Source organism: Corvus hawaiiensis, chromosome 2, assembly GCF_020740725.1.
Source record: "Corvus hawaiiensis isolate bCorHaw1 chromosome 2, bCorHaw1.pri.cur, whole genome shotgun sequence".
NCBI classification, from domain to species: Eukaryota; Metazoa; Chordata; class Aves; order Passeriformes; family Corvidae; genus Corvus; species Corvus hawaiiensis.
In genome coordinates this window covers 45062079-45086202 of record NC_063214.1, presented here as the reverse complement: position 1 = coordinate 45086202, position 24124 = coordinate 45062079, and the positions used below count along the sequence as shown (strand labels likewise).

The 24124-nt window shown below is 40.6% G+C and overlaps 1 protein-coding gene across 4 annotated transcripts in view; it reads left to right on the top strand.

The window, feature by feature from the left end:
* PDGFD (platelet derived growth factor D) overlaps positions 1-19044 on the top strand; it is a 144281-nt gene extending 125237 nt beyond the window's left edge. For all 4 annotated transcript variants that reach the window (XM_048294666.1, XM_048294664.1, XM_048294665.1 and 1 more), the window contains 2 exons: positions 3983-4197; positions 15511-19044. In XM_048294666.1, coding sequence (XP_048150623.1) covers positions 3983-4197; positions 15511-15645 — 350 coding nt within the window. In that variant the 3' untranslated portion in view covers positions 15646-19044. The remainder of the gene's footprint in view (positions 1-3982; positions 4198-15510) is intronic.
* The last annotated feature ends 5080 nt before the right edge of the window (positions 19045-24124 follow it).

Here is a 24124-nt window from a genome sequence, read left to right as displayed (position 1 = left end):
GTTTGGAACACATAAAGTGTTAAAAGCAACCCTAACAGACCACCTGTCTTTTTAAAATTAATCATTTACCAGCAGCAAAGATTTTCTCCTCTATCTTTAAGGCCTCCCTTTTTCTGAATAAAACATGGCATTAGCTGCAGTCTCTTGATTTCAGTGCCTACCTCTGATTAAGATCACAGAATCACAGAATATTTTGATCAATGCTTCAAGGTAAACACTTGCCATCGAGCTATGTGAAATGAGGATGGTTTTAAGCAGAGGATTTCAGGGAAGGAAGGGGTAAACATTGGACCCCAAGTATCCAGCTTAGTGCTCCATTGCATCTCTTTTATGTCTGCTTTACCTTTAAGCTGAGTCTCTGATGCAGACATTCTGTAATAATACTTGGGAATTATTTGCATCCAGTCTAAAGAACCTTTTAGTTCTAGTTTTAAATTAAGGACTCCAGTGGTTTCAGTCCTTGATAAGTAAAGCAGCTGGATTTCACACCAATCACACCAAGGCTCGGTTACATTTAAGTCACAGCAGTGAAGTGATGCATGAAACTGACTGTACTGTAAAATCTCATTGTTATATGGATGAGGAAATGGACTAGCTCCAGACAGTAAAACAATCCAAAGACAGGGAAAAATGCATATTGAAGCTTTCAGCAGAGAAGATTGTTCAGAATAAAATGTGTTCTTTTGTTAGGAGGCAGTAAACCATGATCTAGAGCTTAGGATTTAATTAGGCAGTGGGAGCTGTTCTTGTGTGTCAGTGTGGTGCTAGGAGAGTACAGAGTACGTTGTTCGCAGCATACACTGTGTGCTCACCTTATCCCACCAAGAACTGCAGTTCTGCAGAGCAGAGTAAGAGTGTAGGTGTTTTCCTCCAAATGAATTTTAATGGAAGATGACTTGTGTATCTCTTAAATATATTTATTTAGGCTTTTCTTCTCTGCTTGAAGTTACTTATTTTAATTTTTCAGCATCACTAAAATAAGACCTTTTTGCTATTGTACTAGTCCATTTCAGCCTGGACTCCGATACTTTGATACCCTGACATACACAAAATGGAGAGAATTCACATCTTAACTGATAACTCTGGGATTTGGCAGTTCTAAAAACTGATAGTAAGTCAAGCTCAGAATTCCTTGAGTATGATACCAAGAATTCATGCAATTTTCCATTAGAAAATCTTCTATAGGTGTTTCAAATATAGTTCGGCATATAAAAAAATACACTAAATGAAATGTATTCTGCTACTGGTTGATTTCAGAATTCCTGAAGAATGTATTCAGAGAAAGTTTTGAGCCCTCATTATAAATGGTTTATTTCTTCATACTGCATAGAGAAAGAAAATTATGCTAATTATCTTGTTATCCCCTCCTATGCTTCAAGCAAATCAGCAGCTCTCAACAGCCCTGACTCAGCTACAGCCTAAGAGACCCTGCAAAGTGACTTTGGAAGGTCATCAAAACTGTGTATTTGAAGGCAGTGAGCGAAGCCTTCCCCCCAGTGAAAGCCTTTTGCAAGGTCAACCCTTGCTGTTTGAATTGAGTAGTTAAGTACTGAGGCCAGAATGAGTAACATTGTGATGGATATAGTCTGCTCTCTGCAGGAAAGCTCCCCCACCCAGGTCCTTTCCTTGCTAGTGCTTTCCCTCTCTTCAAGTCCCCTTGCAAAGACTCATTTCTGTGGTGATAACACAGCAGTGCCAATAGGTATCAGCTCCATGCAGGAAGAAGGAGTGTTGAGCCTGAGGGGAAGTGTCATCTGTGATAGAGCAAATTTCGTTCAGTCTCCCAACTGTCTTCTGGACACAGATGTCAGTTCATGTGAGCTGTGTCTGGGCCCTCTTTACTGACCATTTTTTTACTGGAAGCCTTGTTTCCTGTGTTACCTCAGCTGAATTAAGTCTGAATTAAGCCTTTGAGTATTTTATTCTAATCAGTAAAAGCCATCATAGTCCATAGCCAGTTTGTCCTGATAGCAGCCTGCTCATATCAGTATTCATTCCCCTGGATTGCTGCAGTGTCAGAGTGTGGATGATCCAGGCTTTCTCCTCAAGAAATCTCATTAATGATGAAGGCAGGAAATTTTCAGCCCTCTTCTTCCTTTAGTAGATTTTTTCTTCACATCAGTCAGCTGAAATGAATACAAGCCAGATAGTGCTTTGCTTTACCAGTTAGAAAAGCTGACGCCAAAGGTCCTGATGAGAAGGTTTAGAGGAGTGGGAACACGGGAAACACTTCCCTGTGGAAGGAATTAGCCTGAAAGCCTGCAGTGAGAAGAGCTGGCTTTGAAGAATGACAGTGGAGAAGAAAGTACCATCAGTTAAAACAAAGAAATCAATATACCCTAGACTTTGTCAGTCCTGGCTAAGGACATTCGCAGTGTATTTTTCTCTCAGTGCATGAGTATACCACCAGCCCCATTGATTTTGTGCTTATAGCAGGAGGACGATCTATACCTCTTTTGGAGAGGTGCTAGCTCTCTGGAGAGAACCACTGAGATTTCATGGGGGAATGTATCATAATTGCTATAAAATAGCAATTTATCTGCTAAATTCCCATTGACTGAGATAACACCTTGCCAGGAAAGTGGATCTGCTACGATTTTCTATAATAGCACTTCTAAAATTTATGCACCCTTGCCACTTGCATATCAGCCCTGTGAATGTCTCCAGGTCAGAATGTAAAGGGTGCATGATACTCAAAAATCACAGCTTTTTCCACAATTAACTTTGTCATGTTGACAAGATCTGAGTCACAGAAAGCATGAAGTGTCTTTGTTGTAAGTTTTCACATATTTGTATTAAAGCACAAGCGTAAGTGTTCTCAGAACCAGAGGTTATGTTGATCTGTTAAACAAGCCCTTAAAACCTGATATGTTCACAAACACTAGACTGTTACCTCAGTTCTCATTTGAGCCATCCCTATTTTCCTATTGATACTTCTGTTAGCAAATACTGTTTGGAGTCGAACTCAACACAAGTTCACGTCCCCCACTCCTGAATGAATTACTGAACTTTTGAACACCTGGTTGGTAGACAGAATCCTAAGGAAAGAAAAAAAACAGAAAAGGAAGGAGAAAGAAATCAAAAAAACTTCTGTAGAAATAGAACTCATTAAATTTGTTACTTTTGTCTGTGTTACAATTGTGGAAATAAAAGTGGGGTTTTGTTTTGTTTTAGCATTACAAGCTAAAGCTAGAAACGGCACTTAAACTCACATTTGATAGTCTATATGTTATTTTTATGGCTGGCTTTATTAGTTGTTTACATGACACATCTCAGATACTAGGCATTTAAACATCAACCAATTACTGGCATTCAATAAACCTATTAATTTTAATTGTATTTATTTGTATTCCTATTGTAGTAACTTTTACCAGATTAAATTAATATTGCTTAGATTGGTTTCTCCATCTAAAAGTGAGTTATCTAAATTCTATTTATAAACAATACAGACAGGCAACTTGAGGAAGAAAGTCATGCAGCCTGTCCTAAGTGATCTTGCAAGGAAGGGATGAATCACTCCCCAAAAATGTTTCTCTGATGACCACAGGAAGGGCCTTGTTTTTGCTAAAAATAACAAAATAGATCTTAGCATCTAAGTAAGCCAGGTATAAACCGAGGAAGGAAGAGGGTAGCAGTGGTGGAATCTCTTGCCCAAGGATCCAACAGGTGAGTGACAAAGCAAATAAAATGACCAGTCTTCAGCTTTCAGGCTAATATTTTACTGCAAACCTTCCCTTCACCTTTATAGTAAGTGTGATCTCTGCTATGGCAGTCAGTGGGAGAAGGATGACAGCCTGGATGGCCACCTGTAATGATTTAAAATTGGTAGGTTTATGTTTATTTGTTCAGAAATCACCGCTATAGTTCACATATTTTTCAATCAGCACCCTATCACTCTGTGTTATTGACTGCCTGGGGAGCAGTATAAACCAGAGGAATGTCCCGCTCAAACCTCACTAATGAAACTTCTTTTGCATTGCAGTTGACCTGGACAGGTTGAATGATGATGTGAAGCGTTACAGCTGCACTCCAAGGAACTACTCTGTCAATTTAAGGGAGGAGCTGAAGCTGACAAATGTAGTTTTTTTCCCCCGCTGCCTCCTTGTCCAGCGCTGTGGCGGAAACTGTGGCTGTGGGACTCCGAACTGGAAATCCTGCACCTGCGTGTCAGGGAAAACAGTGAAAAAATATCATGAGGTATTTTCATTTGTTCTTTGTTACTCCTTTTGGGTATGTATTGCTTCCACGGATTCTGAAGTCTTTTCTCGGACCTGCGTGTGCTGCTTGTTAATTGGCTGTGTGTGTGTGAGAAAGGGGTGTAGGCAGGTATTTGTGGGTAAGTTAATTTAGGAGAAATTGGACAGAACTTTTGCCACCTCTGAGTGGATGCCACCACAGCATCCTAGTGACCTTTGTCGCAAGAATGAGCCTTATGTTGGACTGATTTTTCCCAGTGAAGGACAAATACAGAGTAAATGTATATACCACTGGAAATACACTTTTTGGAACATGTGTTCCTTGAGCTATTTGACTTCACTTCCTCTTGCTTTAAACTTATGCTCACACTTGGAAATTACAATTAAGTCTCTTGTAAACTCTCTTCCCTTCCAGATTTATTACTTACAGGAGGCAGCTGAATCATTCAGCTTTAGCTTTTTCCCCACTCAGCAATTTTTTAGGAAGGCAAAATTTTTGCATAGGAACAATGTCCATTATTTTAATCCATTCAGAACACATTTAGGGAGGAAAAGCACAAGGAAAGAGCATTTTTTGTTCTTGCCTCTAATGCAGTCTTTTCAGATCAAGACATGAGCAGTGTCCCCTAAAGTGAGCATATCTAGGGAAGTTACTTGGTAGTTGCCTTTCAGTTGTCAGAAGGTAGGGTAGCTGCATGCCATGCCACCTTATTTCTGACACATATCTCTCATAAGAGCCTGATTTACCACTTGGCTTAAGTCCCAAGGGAAAATGAACTTTATGGACTTTAAACCTGGATGTGATGTGGGCTCATAACATTAAGGCATTGTCTTGGGAGACCCTGGGGCTGCAATAGCAGAGGGTTGGTGAAGGTCAGAACTTGCCCACACTGTGAGCAGTGTGATTACTCTTTTCAAAGGTAAGAGATATTTTCTCACATGTAACTGCAGAATACAGCATACTCCACGTGCTAGGACTAGAGAATAATATTTTCTCTAATTTTAAAGAAGATGCAGGGGATGACCCTAGTAATGACCCTAATTACAGAGCAGAAAGCCTTATCTCAGTGGTAGAAAAGTTAATTGGAAAAAATATTAATAGGTATAAAGCACCTAGATGACTATGAGCTGATAAAATTAACTCAGAATGCCTTATATATGAATAAATATTTATACAGCACCACAACATTGTACAAGAATGCTAAAAGGACTGGCACCTCCTGCAGAGAGCAAACAGTCAGCCAGACAAGATCAGACATGGATTAGAAGCTGGTTAAGAGATAAAGAGCAACGAGGTGGAAGAGATGAGCAATTTTCTAAATGGGAAAGGGCTATCTGAGGGTGCCCCCAGTACACAGATTGTTATTTCATGTGTTCAATCTGGAGGGAGGTGCACAGGGAGGTGGCAAAAATGTCAGGTGGCACAGGACATAACATACTTGAACAGCAGAAAAGGCTGTGAGGAATTTCAGAAGGCCTTTGTAACTGCTTATAAATGCAGGTTAGAAGAGCAGCAATCATTAGGATGAGTGGTCTCAACTATTTATTCATATAACACTGGATGTGTGAGGGGAGGAGGGAGAAATGAGGGGTGGAAATTGGGCCAAAGGTTAAGTAGTGAATCACTGTGAAGAGCTTCAGGAAAACAGTTGTTCAGCGCAGTGATAAGAAAAAGATAAGTGACAGTCTTCTGCAGGAATGGAGATGAAGGGGTAACAACACAGCAAATATAGTCAGGATAAATTCGTGGGGGACTTATCCTGGGTTTTGACCATTGGTACTTAAAAGGACAAAGGCAGGACTAGAAAAAATAAATAGAAGCAGCAAATATACATCATGAGAGATGTAGGGGAAGATATAGATCAAAAATATTTGTAAGGAAGGTGGCTCAAAAGTTTTGGATAATTTCATTTAGAAAAAAAAATGGTAGTAAGAGAAGACACAGTGAAAGGTAGAAAATAATGAATAGTAGCTAAAGGAAAATTGGATCTTCCTAAATGATATTTTCCTTAAGAAAATAACAAGAGGGAGACTGAAAGGGAACTAATTTAAAATTATAAAAAGGAATTGTTTTTTTCCACAGTAAATCTGTGTGGAATTTCAACACTTAAATATGACATGTGCATAATTCAGAAGATTCCTGAAAGAACTCAAGTAAAGAATAAACTAAGGAATCCTGACTTACACCTGTGTCAGAATTTAAGTCAACTGTTGACAGCAGCTAGAAAGAAAAGTGCTGATTATGAGTATGTTATCAAGAGCTTACTTTTTTCAAGTGTTTGGAAACAGGTAGTGCTGGTACACCAGAATATCAAACTAGCCAGGTATTGCTCAGCACCAGGATGTCATGACTTACAATTGCCCCAAATTAATCACTAAATTCAGGAAATTCAACATTCACACTTATACATCACTGCTAATTTATTTTCCTACTCATTTCTTCTCTGAGAACCATCTGAATTCAAGACAGTGTTTCAGCTTTAACATTAAATGGCCTTTGTAAGTTTAAATTTAAATTTCATCCCTTAGGGATGAATAAACAGCTCACTGAGTAGGTATTTAGCCAAGTATCTCCCATTAACATGAGTGGAAGTCATGCAGATAAATTCATGTATGACATACTAAAGATGTATCCATTAATTTTAGTCCAAAATGTTTTCCACTTTATTATTATTATTAGCCACGCACAGTTAATCAGTTTCATTCTTGTTCTCCTTTGACACTTCAATTTTACTTAAATACCAGGTAGAAAAGGCACTGAGCAGAGGCTCTCCACATGCCAGTTTTAGAACCATGGAGCCAGTTTGCTCTCTTAAAAGCCAGTTTGAAACCCACTAACCTTAGCCAAAGAGCCTTTAGTTGCATAACGAAGGATGGAGCTTCACACTTTATGAAATCCCCAGCACCATTAATTTGGTTAAAAAGCTCTGCCTTCTCCGGCAGGAAGACAGAGGCCAGATTCAACCACAAGTCCCAGTTAACTTGATTTACAGAAGACACCAGAAGGAAATATTAAGTAGTGGCACAAAGAAGGTGTTTGAATAACTGAAACTGAGTCCTGCAGATCCCAGACCCTTTCTCTTGCCAGACTGATTTTGCCTAACCTCCATCCTGGAGCTTCATCTACTGAGCTCCTAAACCTGCAAGTGCTTTGTGTCTTGCACATGGATATGCGTGTCCTCAAAAGTAAAAATGTCTCTGGAGATCACTTAAAAGTTCCCTGGCATTTCTGAGCTACTGAGTATTTCTGGGTGAGAAAGACAGGCAGGCAAATTTTACAAAAGCAATAGGCTCCTTTTTGGCTTGGTAGCAAGTGCTGGAGTAGCTGCATGTTGGTAGCTGTGGGGACCTTAAAGTCCAGGGTGTTTCTTGAAAGAGAGGCTTCTAGTCCAGAGAGATTTCAAGGTTATCTTCTCCGTGTGCTCTTAATGCTTTTTAGTTCCCTCTTAGTTCCTGTTCAAAGCCTCTCACTGTAATCACTGAGCGCTCCCTCCTAGCCTAGCCTCTCAGGACTAATAGCCTTTAATTTTCCCAAGCTGAGACTGCTGCTCCAGTTCCCTGAATGGAATGTACAGCTCCTTTCTGTCATGTCCAACTATAAGAAGTGATGCAACAGCAGGGAAAATGCGAACATGAGAATGCCACAGAAAGGGGTAGCTTTTTCTTTATTGCCCTGGGAGATGTTAATCATGAGCTCTCTGGTCTTCTTTATGGCCTGGAAGTTTGCCATGACTTTACCAAAATACTCAGCAGTTTTCAGAAATGAATGGGGTCATAATTTGGGTAAACAGTTTTATTGGTGGGTTTTTTTTTTTTTCTTGCAGGAGTCTTGCAATGCTCTGTGGTTTTCTGTGGCTTCTGGGTTTGCTTTAGAGCAGAGCAAATACTCTGGACAAATACTCATGACTTACCACATAGTGTCACAAACCCTTCAAACGAAACAGGCCAAGTCCTGGCAGTGTCTGAGAACGTCTCTAAGGCATAGTCTGCCGTAGGTGATACAAATGCTCAGCCCTACTGCTGTCTGACTTTTTAAAGGGGACCTGAAATAAAAGTGTGTTTCCCACTGCAGTTAATTTCCTTTAAAATGCCTGGAACTGTTCATTAAAGAGGCACAGGCTCTAAACCTGGAGATTACTCAGCACAGAGAAGGTGTGGGGAACTCAGACCAGGACTCAGTTCAGCTGTGGCTGTGGCTGTGCTATCCAGCCAGCATGCACTTACCTCAGAGAAACAAGAAATCGGTTTTCCCATCTCATTGCTGTAACTGATGAGATGTGAAATGAGTTTCCGTGGGGAATAAGTGCTCTTAAGGTAGCAACCAGAATTTGTCAGAATGTGTAAACCTCCGCAAACGCAGTGCTGAGCTGCACAGCTAAAGGGCATATAAGAAAAAAAGAAAAAAAATCAACTATCAAGCTGATTGCATCTTTTACCTATTTATTTGTCTCTCCTGTAAAGACTGATGTGTTTTTCACTGTCTATAAGGTGCTTCTTCCCCACCTCCCATCCCACCCCTTTTTGAAGCATTATGTCTCCATTCAAGTTTGATGTTGATTGGAGCTTGTCTGATGCCTTCACAGGACATACATTCAGTTAATTCTCAGAGACAAAGTTTTGATTAGTGTTAGGGTGGCAATTTCATAACCTCTGGTTGCCTTGAGAGAGGCAGTAGGTACCCCAGAGCACACAATACCATATCTTGGCACAAGTTGCTGGGGCATAGAAACAGCTTCAACTGAACCCAACATTGCAAAGGGAAAACAAGACTGAGGGAATATTATACAAGAGAAAAGAACACAGGAGCACAACAGAAAATAAAAAAGTGGCATGGAACTTCAAGAAGACAGAGTTACTGCAATGGAGTTAAGAAATTTAACTAACACAATTCGATGCTGTGCGGGCTTTTTTCCTTTTTTTCTTTTATTTTTCAGAGAAATGAGAAGCAAACCTTAAGGAGGCACTTGAGAGAGCAGACAATAATTCTCATCCTGTCCTTACACAGGGAAACATAAGATAACTGGTCACAAAATGATCCAAATGATGCTGACACGACAAAGGGAATTTGCTAAGGGATTAAAAAGAGCTGGAATCATCAAAGCAGTGTTCAAGGAGTATGGTCTGCTGTTGTATGTCCTGGAGTTGATAGTACATGTATAAAGGAGATAAAAGGTTGTTATGGTAATAAAGGCACAGAATTAGCCTGACAAAAGAATTAATTCATGGAATATTGTACAAGAAGCAGCAATGGGATTTATTTGGAATGCAAGTACAAGGAAACAGAATGAGTCAGAAATGACTGCTAGGTCACGGGATGAGCAGAGAGAGCACAGAAGTGCAGTGAGAAAAAAAAGGTTCATTTTTAACTAGATGAAAGTGAAAGTTCTTGGGTTGACATGTGGAAGTTAAGCAAGTGAGACATCCTGTGATACATGTCAGGACAGAGAAGCAGTTTGTGAAGGAGGAACATCTGTATCTAGTCAGTGATAAAACAATAGCTGTGTCATAATGCACACCTAATTCCTGACAAGATCAGCAAAAGTGAGGGTCTTGTTGATGTCACATATGTCAAAAATATCATAGCTTTAGTAAGTACTTGAGGTACTTGAGTTTTGAGCCAGTTAATCTTTTCCCATGTTTGTTGTATTAAAACCAGGTGTTTTTTATGCATAAAAATAAAAAAAAATAGAAACAATAATCCCATTTATATTCAATGATCCCTTAGTTTGCCTGCTGCTGCTGATCATCAAGCCAACTCTTTTTTCTTGTCCCTGATACCCTGGGTATTATCTCTGGTAATAAAGAATACATCTTTGGGTCTATGTCATTGGTTTAGGCTGTGTTCCTAGTGGAGTAAAGGTCCTTGTGCTAAATTATGAACCACATTCCCATAATGCTTGGCTTCTTAGACTCAGAGCACAGCTAAATTGTGTGTGACCTTTGGATTAGATAACTTTCAAAAATTGCAGAGTAAGATTTTTTTATGTCTATCAGAACTTGGATCTGTGTTGAATCTTTTGCACTTTTGATGCTTCCTCTTTCATGAATCTCAGACAAATATAATTTGGTTTGCATGCTAGAATGGTGTTATTTTTAGATGTGCAGAAGGAGATTAGATAATGCTGTTTAGCAGAATTTTAAAATAAGTTCTGCAGAGTACAAATTTCAGTATCTAAAATAGCATCCAGAGTTGCTCACCATCCTCTGTCACAAGAATGTGAAGCTAATTAGAATTGGGTAAGCCATAGTCATGTTATTGATATTCTGTAGCTTTCTTAAGCTAATCAAAAAGAAAAAAAAAAAGCTGATTTTTGAGTGGGACTTTATTTTTCTATTGGTGCTCAAAATACTGGTCAAGAATTCAGAAAACAATTTCACTATTGTTACTAATAAGTAAATGATAAGTCGGAAATGCCTGTGGGAGACCTTTTTTAAGTTTTGACTGGGTTTGGTATCACTCTTTGTTTTTCAATAAAACAGAAATCAGCCATCATGTACTGTCATGGCTAAATGTTGCCTGACTCCAAGGGTCAGTGATACCTGGCTAGGATCATCAGCAAATGCTGAAGGGATGCTTCACCTCAATCTGGCTCTACCCATCTAACACTGTGAGTCCAAGCTTTGGGCTCCTTTCCTGGTCCCCAGAGCTAGCACCACCAGAGGTGGGTGTTTCAGGTGAATCATTCTCTATAGTCACTACTTTATTGCAGCTTCTACTGGAGACATGCCATGTATGGAGCAGGGTGAACAGATTATCTCCAGCTGGGTCCTCTTCCTGGCAGTCATTGCCACTCTGCTCTCCTCAGCCCCTGATGTTGAGGTGTTCTTAATTTTTGCTGAGGTGATAGGGGCCATCAGCCCTGACCCCCTGTGCTCCACAGGCCACTGGAGAGCACCTGCTGCCCCCAGAGCACAACCCAAATTGGTACTGTACACCTCCTGGAAAGGCAGTCCTCAAACAGGCTGGAAACCCCACAGTTCCTTGGAGGGCTGTCCAGGTGGTGAGTGGGCCTCACTTAAATAAGTGTGCCCTAATTCCACTTGAAGTTTTTCTGGCTTCAACTTCCAGATCCTGGCTTTTGTAATGGCTTTGCTCTCTGGTTTAAAGAGGGTTTCAGAAGCTGGCATCCAAATTCAATACATGATCAATGAGCAAGATTGCTGGCAAGGAAATGCATGTAAGCGTTTTCTTTATATTTCCTACAACACTGTCCCCAAGGAAAGTGATGCAGTGGCTACAGTCATCTCACCTTGAAACTTCTCAGATGCTCAGGCATATCTAGAAATTAAAATGCCATCCAGCATATTGTGTGCTCCTGTGGGGCTCTCCACACAGAAAATGCCCTATTGCACTTTTTTTTTGTATTACCTATAAGCACCAAATCCAGCTCAGAAGCAAAATAATCTGTCTTGATTTTATTTTAATTGTTTTAATAGTTTTATGACCATAATTTACTCGGTGTTTGATGAGAGGGGTATGACTGTAGTTACGTGCTCTTTGTGAGGCAATGATCTGAATAGCTGAGGCACTGCAATTTGATGAGAAGTGACAGACATTGATCCTTTAATTTGAAAACTACAAGGTTGTTCTTTTTCACCCACAAAAAAAAAAAAACAACAGCCTTTTGAGCATTCTGGACCTGTCATATGCATATTTTCTTACAGCTACTGATCCCATCAAAAAAGGAGTGATAAAATGCCCTAAACAGAATTTATTTGAACTATTCTCATTAATTCAGTAGATCCTCAGCTTTAAGGACCTGTCCATGGAATAAACAGCAGCTATTTGCAGAATAAAGGGTTGTCTTCCATCAACTGCGGTCACCAGAAATGGCCTTACTTCCAGATTCCCTTGTACTTAGATGAAAACAAAACTGTTAGGCAGAAGTAAGACAGAGAGCTTTGAATATCAGTTCTGTGATCAGCTATTAAAGTAGCTCTGCAGAAGGATTTGGACAGGTTGGACCTGAGACAAATTGTGTGAGGTTCAACCAACAATGCCAAGTTCTGGGTCCTAAACTTGGGTCACAACAACCCAGGCAGTGCCACAGGCTGGAAAACTGCCTGGTGGAAAAGGACCTGTGGGTGCTGGTCTGTAGCAGCTGAGCATGATCCAGCTGTGCCCAGGTGGCCAAGAAGGCCAATGGCATCCTGGCCTGGATCAGCAGTGGTGTGGCCAGCAGGACCAGGGCAGTGACCGTCCCCCTGTACTCGGCACTGCTGAGGCCACACCTCCAATCCTGTGTTCAGTTCTGGGCCCCTCACTGCCAGAAAGACATTGAGGGGCTGGAGCGTGTCCAGAGAAGGGCAGCGGAGCTGGGCAAGGGTCTGGAGCACAAGTCCTGTGAGGAGCAGCTGAGGGAGCTGGGGGTGTTTAGCCTGGAGAAAAGGAGGCTCAGTGGGGGACCTTACTGCTCTCTCTCTCTCTGACTGCCTGAAAGGAGGGTGTAGCCAGGTGGAGGTTGACCTCTTCTCCCAGATAACAGGTGGCAGAACAAGAGAACATAGCCTCAAGTTGTACCAGGGGAGGTTTAGATTGGATATAAGGGAAATTTTCTTCACTGCAAGGGTGGTCAAACATTGAAATAGGCTGCCCAGGGAAATGGGAGTCTCTGTTTTCCTGGACGTATTCAAAAAGCATGTGGGATGTGGCATTACAGGACAGAAGTCAGTGGTTGACTTGGCAGTGCTGGGATAATGGTTGGACCCAATGATCTCAGAGGTCTTTTCCCGCCTAAATGATTCTATGATTTGGTAATTTCAGCTGTGTTCAATCACTGTTTTCCTGTCTTGTCTGGGGAACTGCCTGACAGTTCATTTTCTTATCAGCAAAGCCTATATCCTGTGTTCATGCTTCCTTATAAAAAACACAGAGAAAGTCCCCAAGCTGTCAGATGGTCTGTTAACTTAAATACAGTCCACATCCCCTTGCATACTTTGATTTGCTCTCAGCTGGAAAAATAAGATCTACCTACCCATGATCTTGCAAAATGCCAGTCATCTGGATTTGTCAGATTTTGCTGAAAGACTTCTTTAAATAAAGAATTTATCATGGGTTCAGCGTCAGCATCTGTGCTTGATTTTAAAAGTAAGTTTTCTTTAAAAAAAATCTTTGAAGATGTGGTCTATTTTTATCTCTGTAATAATTGCAGCAATATGATTAGGTTCAGTCCTTTTGTGCTTGGGACTACAGTGTGGTACAGCAAATTTTCCTAGTGTCCATCAGGATTTATTGCATATGTGGATGCAGCCAGTGTTTGAAATCAATTCAGAGACACTATATTTTTGTTGCTTTAAAAAAATAATTACATGTTTCTGCATTTCTAACAGGACAAAGTAATTGTGTTTTCCAAACACAGTACAGCAGCATGAAGGACCTTGCTTAGGCACAGTCCTTACTCTCAGTATTACATAGGCAAAATATAAATTCCATCACAAAAGGGAGAACAAAATAATAGACTGCGTCCAGTGCTCACCACTTTTGTTACATTCCATTACTTTTCTAGCGTCAAGGCCTTAATGGCAGAGAACAAATGGGCTCGTCCTGAGAGCTGCTAACCTGCCTGCCCTTCCCCACCCACCGTGTACAGCATCTCTGGTTATCCTTTGGCAAGTGCTTCACACTTAAGTTTTGGGACTTTCTAATTCTGTTGAAAATGCTCACACGCTGTTGATCTGGCACACAGTCTCTTATTCCCTGTCCTTTCCAAAACCATCTCAACTCTTGTATGGTGTTACAACATCAGAAAGTACTTTAGAAAAAAAAAAGGTTTGTTGAGTAACAGAGCGACCTGTTACTTATAAATCAGTATGATCTGTTAGAGGAGAAATGTGGGTGCTTTGGTGGTTGAGGTGTTTGTTTCAGAGGTTTAGGTCTCACTTGCCAGTTGGCCACTGGCTTTGGGAGGTCGTGCACTTAACAGACATCTCTCCATCCTGGAACAAGCAAGAGAAATCCAGCTGATCTAGCAGTCACTTGGCCAAGCTAGCATGAGTCACATCAGCCTGCCAGGAGGTGAGACCTGTTAGCTCTAATGTCTTACTGGTGTGTGGTTTCTGGACTCAAGCGCTTGAGGCCGCACTGCGCAGAACCAACCCACCTGCTTCTGCAGCTGTGCAGCTGCAGCCTTGCTATCTCCATGTCCTGATCCTTGTCAGTAAATTTCTAAATGGAAAGGACTGTATACTGGCACTGGTAGTGTTTCTACTAATGTGTGGCATAGTCTTGAGCAAACCAGTTTCAGATTCTCCATGTACACAAGTCTGACAATTACCATCTCTTTCTGGCCAATGTGCTGTGAGATTTGGGAAGATACAAGATCGTTTTCAGGGAATCAGATTCATATAATGATATGGGTTGCAAGACGTCTCTGAGGGTCTCCAATCTCCCATAAAAGCAGGAAAAATGTTGAAGTTAGATGAGGTTGCTCAGGGTCTCATCCTGTTTATTTTGACTGTGTTGAGGGTTTCTGCAGCCTTTCTGGACAACCTGCTCCAGTGTCTAACCACTCTCGGTATTTTTTTACTATACCCAAATAGGATTTTTTTGTTGTTGTTGCATCTTGTGTTTATTGCCTCTTTCTCATATTCTTTACAACCTACAGCCCCCTTCCTCCAGGTCTCAAGATCACCTTGCCTAGATAGCATTGTTTTCAAAAGCATCTTGTACAATGTATACTTCCCTAGGAAGTAATTTTGTTTGCTTGTTTGTTTGACATTATTCACAGTAAATTCTTCAGAAATCATTTAGGTTGAGCCAGAGATTTTTAAGATAAGCCAACAAAACTCAGATTCCACAGAAGCTCAGAGGGATCTGACACATATTTTGTGCAAGCTCCTTCATCTCCTTCTGCCTCCACAAGTATTTAATTTTTGGACCAATTCTAGTGATACGTGCTTCAGAAATTTCAAATTGCATAGAAAAGTGTTCCTTGTTCTTTAAAGGAGAAATAATGCACAAGGAAGAGGAGGGACAGGATGCTTCAAATATGTATGGGACTGCAAAGATGAGCCAAAGGAAACATGCTGGATAATTCGCATGCAAAGGAGCAATTTTGGACATAGTTAGGAAACTGCAAGATATAAAGATACCTGATGTAGGAAATAATACAGTCTGTCCAAGCTCCAGGACAAACAGTACAGCAGGATGTCAAAGGGTGCAAAGAAAAAGCTGGAAATAAAACAAAACTGTGTCCAAATTAATGCTGGTCAGGGCCATTAAGGGCCGTTGTTGCCCTTGGGGTCCCAACACTCATATCTCCTCAGATCTCCAACAGCGTTTTCTAATTCATTGTGTTTTTGTTGATCCTCCCAGGTGCTGAAATTCGTCCCTGAGGCTGGGCATACCAGAAGAAGAGGCAGAATCAGGAACAACATGTCCTTGGTAGATATACAACTGGATCACCATGAGCGTTGTGATTGTGTCTGCAGTTCAAGACCACCCCGATAAAAAAGGAAAAACAAAGAAAGAAAAGAAAAAGCCAGACACACTAATTTCATCTTACTGGACATTTACTTTCAAGCAGGATTGCTCTGAGGACCTTTACTCACTAATCATTTGAAATTCGCTACTAGCCTGCCTTTGCAATTAGCAAAAATCATTGCTGTGCTGATTAGTGCCATGGCAACTAAACAGGTATATCATACATTTATGTATCAGCATCCAAGGTTTTAGGATTGTGGTTATCTGTAGCTAGATTCTGAGGGTTGAGATTTTAAAAGCTCAATTGCAGCCCTTAGGTACACAGTGCCCACCTGAATATAAATACCAGGTGTGTAGGTATTTGTGGTAGCTGGCAGTGAAATAGAGTTGTGTTTGTTTTTCACTCACCAGTTCCTACACTCAAATTCTGCTGCCATTTCTACCTCCTCAGCTCTCCTGATGGTAGGTAGGGTTTTCTGGTGGGTATAAATGAAGGGAGAATTTGAGCCTGTATGAGTGCAAAATGGTTTGCCCCACTCTCAGAGGGAACTTTCCAGCATTCTGGCCCAACAGAGTGAAATAGAATGCAGATAGTTTTCACTACATGAAATAACGCATCAGTAAAGTCAAATCTCAGTGTTCACACTCGACCAAATCATGTGCTGAAATTAGTAGGTGCTTTGCAGAAGCCAGGATACTGGCTGGTAGTGGGGTGCAGAGGCTGGTACTTTTGCTGTGGTGGCTCCATGGGAGCCATCACCCAGGTGCTTCTGCAAGAGGGGGCTCCTGCCAGGCCCCCAGGTAAATACCTGCAGGCTGGAACTGATTTTGGTCACTATCTACCTGATCTGGATTCCTGCCCCTTGCCCAGAGTGGCCGCACAGTTGCCCAAGAGGAGCCCCCTCTACACAAGAGGGGCGAGAGCCCTCTGCTTGGATCCTCCTCGCAGCAGTTCGAGGAGTGCCGTGTTTTCCTGTGGTGGAGATGAAATAGGGCACTTGTTTGTTGAAAATATTGATTTGTTTTGCAGTTGTGTTACTGGAAAACGAAACTGTGTTTGAGATTTAATTATCATTATTTGGTTTGGGGTTTCTTTATTTGTTTGTTTTAAATATGGATTATTATAACTTTGTCATATATGCATTAATCTTAGTTATCTGAGGTTAGTTGTCTCATTCCAGCTCTGTGTATTGCCATGGTTAAACTGTTGACAGTGAATTTCTTTTTTTAAATTGCATTTTGCTGAAGCATATTAACTCATTAAGCAATGTCTGTCAGTCATGGAAGGTGTGCATCATTTATTAACTTCCAGAAGAATACTACTATATACCACCTCATAATAAAATTAGCACTTTAAAAGCTACAGCATAGCTTCCTATGCCTTTTAAACTATTACAGAAGTGCTCTAGCTGAAAAAGAAAAAAAAAATCTTTCCAAATTAGCTTTAAGGATTTTCAAATGCTGCTCCAAAAATGTAAAAGAACAGGCAAATTTAAGTCTGGCAAAGAAATTTGGAGTTTTGATCATGAATGTAACAGAGGGAATAGGGTGGCACATTTAATGACTGAGGTTTTATGTTTTATAGTAGACATAGGCTGCATTGAATCATCTTGTCTGTGTTGGCTCTTGTCTTTCTGTCTCTCTGAAAGAGTGAAGTAGGTTGACAATAATAATTATAATTAGTGGAAAATGGCGTGTTCTGTAAAATAAAATAATACAAGGCCTTCAAACCAGTATGTTTTAGTACTCTACAGGTTTGTTACAAAAGCACCCTAATGTTCTTATTTTCTCTCTTCATCAGCTCAAGTATTTTTCAAGTACTTTTTTATCATTTTAGCAAAACTTTGCTGAAAGATCCCTTAGAAATGTGTTACTTTCTTTCCTGTACTTTAACCTTGGAGATTCAGAAAGTGTGGGGGTTTTATTATTTATATTAATTTTTCCTCTCTGGCTCCCAGATGTCTATTTAAAAATGCTCCTGAATGCTTACTCAGGAAGTGATTCATCATTTTTCAAAGCAATTCACATTAAAAGAACAGCCCTGTAACCAAAGATTACCACCTTCATTTTGTAGTTCAGGACTGTTTAAAGAACATCTCATTCTTTTTCTGTCTCTAGCTTAATAACAAGATTGACCCAGCCCTTCCATAATTTTTAGCTAAGTTTGGAAGAAATTTGCATGCAAGACCTTGGCAGTATGGCTTGTTTTTGAAACAGCACACTCTTTGTATATCTCTGACTGAATCCTGCCTAAGCACTCTGACTTCCTAGCTGGTGTTGGTTGCAGGATACACAAGTTTCACAAGGCTTTGTGCTCTAAATGGTCCTTTAATTCCCACCCGACGAGGGAACTGTGCAGCAGGCAGTGCTGCACCAGGTGTGTGCCATGCAGCACTGCCTGCTCGCCCGGTCCCACCCCAACAGCCACGTGTTGTGAGGGGTGCTTTTGCCTCCTGATCGAGGGCATTCAGCCTTGTCTGGGAGCCCGAGTTACCCCTAGAGGCAATTGGGAGAGGCTCTCCCATAGTGTGCCTTAGTCCAAAGGTTGAAAGCACCCAATTTGGGAGCTTTCTTTTCTGTCTTTTGACTATATAGAAAAATTCTAAATCTGATTTGGACATCTAAGTGCGATACACAAAGGTAAATAGTATGGCTACTCCTTTTAAAGTCTGAACAGCTGGGAATTCAGCTAGCTGAGTTAGTTAAAGGCAGCAGTGGATGCCAGGGTCCAGCAGAAAAATTCAGATGCAAAGTGAAGAACATCCTCTTGCTTAATGATGGGTTTACCTTCTTAAATATAAGCTAAGCTTGTCACAAAGTTTAAAGTATTACTCCTGGGACACTTACTAATGAATGCAACCATTCACTGCTTCCTGCTGCCATACAGACACCATGCTCCCAGCCAGTGCAGGAGGATGGGCTTCGTGTGGCAGTGTGGGGATGATAGCACACATGTGGACTAAGAAAAACTCCACAAAACCCAAGCCCCGAGCTTCAATGACCCTGGTGAATCCAAATATCAGCAAAATTTTTCCATTTTGTTTATTAGCAGAAATTGCAATGGTGTATCTCCATTTTTTTTCCCCTCTTTTGTCCATGTATAGTCGTTACATTGTTTACACACTTTTAACTTAAAGAGCAAAGCTTTTAAAAAAATGAATCTGGTTCAGTTTTATTGGTGGAACTGGAACACCCCAAAATAAATACATTTTCATTGGCAATTCAGAAAGAGTCCTAATTTCAAACCACTCATCAGCTTTTTGTTTACTATATTCTTCTGGGATAAAGCCTACTTTCTCAAGTGCAATTTATGTATATTTTTTTGTTATCTCAGTAAATGCAGCTTTCCTAGCAGTACTTTTTACTTTATGCAGTATGTAATGTGTCTTATCTTGATGAAAAAATAAATACTGCTTTTGAAAGAAAGTACTCTGAGTGATTATTCATAATTTGGATGAAGAAAGCTGTTGTTTGCTGAAAGACATTTCCACAACATGACACCATCCATATTCACAAGGTCTCCTTTTGAATTTTAGCAGTCATTCCCAGGAGCATCAGGGAAGGACCAAAGTGGAGTTTTTGGATAATGGAGTTTGAGCCCCTGAGCTGGCAGAGCTAACAGCTGCCTTGTGGAGCAGCAGCAGTGGGAAGCAGCGCAGCATGTCTAAGAGCTGGATTAGGGCATCCCCCCATATTTGGTGCTGATCTCAGCCCCTGCAGGCTTGGCTTGGCTCCAGGAGAGCTGTCCTCACTTGCTATAGCTGCTCCTTACTGCCAAAGGAAGCTGCTGCAGAAACTCTGCATCTCACCTGAGCAAGGGCAGAGCTAAGCATCCAATGTGTGCAGGGCAGCTGAAGGAGCCTAAGGCCTCTCAAGGTGGGCAAATTTGAGCTGTGCTTCTAAGTTTGGGCATTTCCTCCAGCTTTGCCAGAAGCAAATTTTGCTGTGTTGTAGCAAATAATAACCTTAATAGCTTTGGTAACTGCTTTCAATTTAAGGTTCTTGTGTTAAGCTGAAGCTGCCTTAGGCCTTCACTGGACCTTGGACTGAATAAGAATATGAAGTTTTTCCCTAACTGATTATTCAAGAGCTAGATGCCCTGTCTGATAAGAGAAATACAGATAACATACTGTAGTCTGGGAACCCAGCTTTGTAGTCTTTCCTCATGCATGAGCACCTTTTTCTGTACAGTAATGCCACTGATCTGGAACAGCCAGCCATTCAGATGAGCGTATTTATCCCCCTTGGTTTGGTCCTTGTTACTCAGAGAAAAATATTACTATATATTTTTTCCTTTTTTTTTAAAGGCAGTCGGAAGAGACATTTTCTAACAAAGGAATCATTTCTCTTGAGTACAGTGAGCAGGGCCATAGTTAATGGGTAGAGGAGATATTTTTTGCCTTTTGGAAATGCACTGAATACACTACATAGACAGCAGCTCAGCAACTGCTAAATGTTCAAGGATGGCATAAAGCTCCTCCCAGCTGGCATTGCTACACACCTCTGTAACTAATGGCTAGCTAACACCAGTTTGTCCTTATGCTCACAGGACAAGGAGTGTGTGAGTGAAAGCTTTAGTAAGTCTGAAACTTTGAAAGCAGCTCTGTGTCTCTTCATTGTAAAAGTATGTGGTTCCCAAGGTCATTCAGAAACTCACCACTACCTTTTTCTAAAAATTGTGGGTTTTTTAAACATTCATCTTCTCCTTTTTGAAGAACACAGAATCTGCTTCTAGTTGATTTTAAGATCTGTAACAACTGTAAAAATACTTCCCTGCAAATTCAGTTAAGATTTCTCTTGCTCTTGTCCAGAGTACATTGCCCATACACACTGCTGTAATGTAAATTCTGCAGATGTCAAATTTGTACTTAGTCTCCCAGGGACTCCAGTGCAGCAGATAATGAAAATTTAGAAATTAGCGTTCTTGTCTCTCATTCTAGGAGCTTTAACTTTGTTTATTGACAGTCTTGGTCAAATATGCTAAAATACATCACATTCATAGTTTATTTGGTCATTCATTGGCAGGCCATGAAGATCTGCTTTAAGTGTTCAAAGCGCAAATTCAATTTTCCATTCCTTTTCAAAGAATCATAGAATGGCTTGGGTTAGAAGGGACCTTAAAGATCATCTAGTTCCAAATACTTCTCCTAGAGATGGAATTTCCAAACCAGCAAATGTTCTGCCATGACTAGTAGGAGGGAGATATTCTAGGTTCAGTCTGTCTTCTAAAATTGATTTGACTTAAGACGGTCTGAAATTCTTGCAGCAAAAAGTTGTATATTTCAAAGCTGAGTTTATATAACCTGATTTTTGAAACTGAGTTTCAAAACCTCATTTATGTATTGCTTATAGAAACTTGCTGTGGCACAGACATGCTTTAATAAAAATGGAAATAGTTATGTAATAACAGTAAGTGTATTTGATGCTCCAATTTCAAGCTGACAAAGATTTCTGGTTCAGTGGAAAGAATTTCAGTTTCAGAACTAATACAAAGCAAACAGGATAAAAAGGACAGGATACCCTCAAAGATTTTGACATAAACAGTCAAATTCTTTGACATAATAAAAAAACCCTTAACTTTTATTCATTGCATTTCCTTAGGAAAATAAGAAGAGCAGACTTCTTAACCTTTTTGTTCTGAGTTTGGAGAATATCATCTCAAGTACGGGATACACTGAAATGAGCTCTCTCAGCTCAGTCTGAAATCAGTTTACCCTTTCTTGAGATGAAGGTGGTCTGGAGAACCACCCTTCATATCAGTGCGATTCTGTCAAATCTTTCTGTGTGCTCCCATTGTCATCACTTTTTGTCAAAGAATAAACAAATTCATTTGGTTTGGTAATACTGGATTTCCACTTGCGTGTATTATGGGAAGAAAGAAGATTCCCTCCCCCAAAATGGGAGACCATTTTACATTGAAGAATCCCAGATGGGCTGAGGTGGGAAGGGATCTCTGGAAATGGTCTTGTCCAGTCCTCTGTTCAAAGCAGGGTCATCCTACAGCACTACAGCAGTTCTCAGTTCTCTCCACTTGAGTTTTGAATTTCATCAAGGATGGAGACTCAGCACTTTTTACTCGACTTTGTGTAGAGGAAGAGTGAGGCATTAGTTTTGGCAAATTCTGCGGAGGCAGAGAAAAGTCTGACAAACTCTTGGAGCTCCACTGAGGGCTGTGGCTCATGGAAGACTCTTCAGTCTATGACAACCAGGCCTTTCTCCCTGCCACATATATCCAACAGTATCACATATCTTAGGTGGTGTGAGGAGAAGGACCAGACATCCTTGCCAGAGGATTTTTTCCCCCAAGGTACTGTAACAATTGTTTAGCTTACATGACTAAAGGCTTCTTCCCACGCACGAGACAGAGGGATACATGGCACAGGAGGGAGCCCCAGTCACCTCACCAGAACAATGGAGACCCCAACACACTCACCCGGGGCTGTTCTGGAGAGTCTCAGGGATGGGGGATACCCCATCACCCCACAGAGGGAGGAGTGGTCACTGCCAGGGGTGCAAGGACCATCATGGGAGGACGATTGCATGAGCCTCCATCTTGCTGCCAGACTCAGGAGCTACTAACACTGTTCAGCAGGCCACCCCAGGGATCCCTCATACATTGTGGAAAGACTGGAGACTGCAGTATTTTACAGCTTTCAGATAGATTCTCTCATTAAGGCATAGGAAAGCAAATTGTCCAGCTTTGCCAGAATATACAGGTTGGATGCAGCTCAGAGCAGAGCCCCCAGAGCATCTTCCTGAACTTGTAGAGCACCTGATGTAAGAGGCCTTCATTAAACTGTTCTGATACCCGACAGATGGCATTCATTACAACCTTTACATCAAAATACCAACCCTTGGATTCTGTTGCTAATTTATTTCAAAAGGTCAGGCAAGGATTTGTGTGCCCTCAAGGGATTGATTGCGTTATAGGAAGCTGCACTTTCAGTATTCAAATAACCTCACATAGGCAAAACACTGAAATTTTCTCAGTTAAACTGCATCTGAACACCGATTACATGACTGATTATTAAATGAAGATAAGCCATGTAGGCTTGCATGAAGAAGACTAATTGTTTTTTTCAATTAAAATAAAGACACTTGGGTCCAAATTAAGACCCTGACAAGAAAAGGTAAGCAAATTAGTTTCACTGGGAAATGCAGCTACAGCATACCTGAAATCTTCAGCAGTGAACGAGTCAGCAATTTTAATAATCAAAATGGCAGTATCCCTTGAAAAGTCCTTCTACATAAAGCTAATTCAAGGAGCAAATTAAAACTAGTCCTTGCATTTTAATATCATAGCTGATTGCAATGAGCTATGGCCAGCATCAAGAGCTTTTTATTTTATCTGAGTATATAATTTCTTCTGTCTGACAAGCATTTTAAGAAGCTATGCAGCTTTCATCAAATACCAAGCTGCTGTTCTTTACCCCTCAAAAAAGTGCTTATTGAAAAACAGAGACCAAAGGGCACTCCTTGAATAGACCAGAGCTCCCATGGACACCCAAATCTATACATTAAAAAAACCACAGTATGTTTAGAATGATTTGTGGGTGTGTGCTGAGGGAGTTTTCTTGTGGCTGACATGTTTAAAGGCAGAAGTTTGCTTTAGTTTCCAAAACACCATGTTGAATATTCATGTAAGACCCTACTGAATAATCAACAGTGGCTACAGGCTGGCAAAGTAATAACCCAGCTGAAAGTGATAACCAGCCTATAAACCATGCTTGTGAGGCATCTCCTAAGTGAAACTGTTCCTCCCACTGACACCTCCTGCCTTTTCCACTGCATCCTGACACTAAACCAGATTGACATTACACAAACTGCAATGTCTGGTCCCCTATGACATCGACCTTCAGGGACATGCAAGTAAACACTCGACAACTGCTTTGACCAAAGAATCAACCTGACATTTTTTTAGCCTATCGAAGTGAAGGCTGACTCACAATATTGTTATTTACTCTTTATAAAACCTGTGTGAACCATACAGTTACATGCAGCATAAAACAGGTAAAAAGTTGCCTGTAGATAAATGCTGGAAATTTTAAAAGACCATGCTAAAGCCTTTAACTCAGAGAAAATTTACGGAGGCTGCATGCTCCAGGAAAAAAAATTATCTGGGTGGTCCTTGAAAACTGCAAAGGACCTTATGAACTTTCCTGCATGTAGAGCACCTGATAGGGTACCAAATAACTGAGAAACTTGCTATACAATACTGTATGATAAATTACTCTTAATTTGTAGTGATTTTTCTGGTCTCAGGAAGTTTCCAGAGTAATTTCTTTAACTGTATCTTGTTCCAAGCAGCTGCTCCTCCTCAGTTAAATAAAAAAATGCAACAATTCTCTGATCAAATACATCTTGGGACTGTATCTGTGTATGTATAAATATAGCTACACATGTATATAAACATAGCCACACATGTATATAAATAATTTTTTTCATATACAAATATACAAAATATTCCAGAACTCTACATTTAAAAATAAGCAGAAAAAGTTCAAAT